Below are 2,003 nucleotides of genomic sequence, written 5' to 3'. Positions count from 1 at the left end.
CTCTGGGGTCGATTTTTTCGACTAAAGGCGGTGCTCCAGCATGGCCGCAGTCAAATGACTGAAACAAGTAAAAGAGTACCTTCAGCACCCACATCGCCACTTTTCACCATATTTGCCGGACGACGACGGACCCGATTTTTTTATATTTCGGCGATTTCACTCAACTGATTTCGGCAAAATACCGCTAAATTCCATCATTTAACGACTGTAGACGGTTCTCTTAGGTGTTCGATTAGCCTTCAAAAGGGTAGGCCTTATAACAGGACATAAACACCACGTGATCATCCCGTCTTCCCTGTCCACCATTCTCCTCTCTTCCGGAGTGATTCTGGATGTTTTATGAAAGTGTTTTTGTGTTTCTTGTTGGATTCAGAAATTTGTTTCAGTTATTTTTAAATGCCCAGATTTTAAAACCTTAGGGAATTGCCTATGGCGGGTGGGACGCCATATTAACTTCCTGTAAAATCATAGTGCGCCAAATAGAATTCAAGTTCACCTGATGGGTGGTGCGGACTTTGTGTGTATGTGTGTGTGTTTATGTGTGTGTGTGTGTGTGTGTGTGTGTGTGTGTGTGTGTGTGTGTGTGTGTGTGGTGTAGTGTGGTGTATGTGTATGTGTGTGCACGTGTGTTGGTCTTTGATCGTGTTACATTCTTCAATTCTATGTTGCAGACGACAATTCTGGATGGACGCTCGGGGAAGCCATTGATTAGTCCCGCCATTAAAGACACAGTCGGAGCCATTTCTTCACCCTTAACGATCAGCATGGAAGGGTTCGGTAACGACCTCTTTCTGTTCTGGGTGGCTGACTGCTTGGGGCATGAAGGCGAAAGAACGGAATTCGCCTTTGTAAAAGGTAGGTACATCACACACACATACACACACTCACACACACATTGTGGAAGCACATGGCCTAGTGGTTAGAGCAGCGGACTCGCGGTCGAGGGATCGCGGGTTCGAATCTCAGACCGAGTGATGTGTGTGTTTATGAGCGAAAACACCTAAGCTCCACGCGGCTCCGGCAGAAGGTAATGGCGAACTTCTGCTGACTCTTTCGCCACAACTTTCTCTCACTCTTTCCTCCTGCATCTTGCAGCTCACCTGCGACGGACCGGCGTCCCGTCCAGGTGGAGAACCTATATGCCAAGGAAACCGTGAATCCGGCCCTTATGAGCCAGGCATGGCTCGAGAAGGAACAAACAAAAAAAACACACGCACATACATTATATATATATATATACATACACATTTATGCACTCGTACGTATATCAAATATACACACACATACAGTATCATGCAAATGTCGTCGGCCACTTTAAACTATTCTAAATTTCTATTAATTGCCAACTTATAAGTGGATGTTTCGCATTGCGTTTTTTACAGATGCGAACATTGTCTCTCTTAGAGTCAATTCCATACCTAATCTTTATATTTTGTAGCAGGGGTTCTGAATGGGAGGGGAAGATGCGAGACGACCACCAAAAGTGGCAGTGCAAAAGTTTTCGCTTTTCTGGAGGCCTTCTGACAAAACCTCGCTCATTAGAAAGTGTAACTTCGGTTTACGAATTTAATTCGTTCTTGAAGGTCGTTCGTCAATAACCCGAAATGTTCTTATATCAAAACTATTTTTCTCCTATTGGAAATTCAAAAGAAAGCACGGGGAATTCAAGCTGGAATGTATTCTGTGTAAAAGCTAGACACCAACTGATGCTCTCCCAATGATACTCTCGGGTCGTTTCCAACCGTTGGTGCCAGTTGGCCTGTTCGTTAATCAAGACACCGTTCGTTAGCCGAGACCATTTATGTTAAAAAGAATTGTTTGAGAAATCGATTTGTTCGTAATGAGAGATGTTCGTAAACCAAGGTTACACTTATATATATATTATATATATATTATAATATATATATATATATATATATATATATATATATATATATATATATATATAATATAAAAGTTAATCCAAACAAGAAAACAAAAAGACAACAACGCGAGGATGTGGA

At 42.2% G+C, this 2,003-nt stretch overlaps 1 protein-coding gene across 1 annotated transcript in view; it reads left to right on the top strand.

Moving 5' to 3' along the window:
- Positions 1-637: 637 nt before the first annotated feature.
- LOC115228474 (rho GTPase-activating protein gacT-like) overlaps positions 638-2,003 on the top strand; it is a 19,973-nt gene continuing 18,607 nt past the window's right edge. The window contains exon 1 of the mRNA XM_029799049.2: positions 638-855. Within this exon, the coding sequence (XP_029654909.1) occupies positions 663-855 (193 nt within the window). The 5' untranslated portion in view covers positions 638-662. The remainder of the gene's footprint in view (positions 856-2,003) is intronic.

This window comes from Octopus sinensis, unplaced genomic scaffold (genome assembly GCF_006345805.1).
Source record: "Octopus sinensis unplaced genomic scaffold, ASM634580v1 Contig10659, whole genome shotgun sequence".
NCBI lineage: Eukaryota > Metazoa > Mollusca > Cephalopoda > Octopoda > Octopodidae > Octopus > Octopus sinensis.
This window is presented reverse-complemented; position numbering and strand designations above follow the sequence as displayed.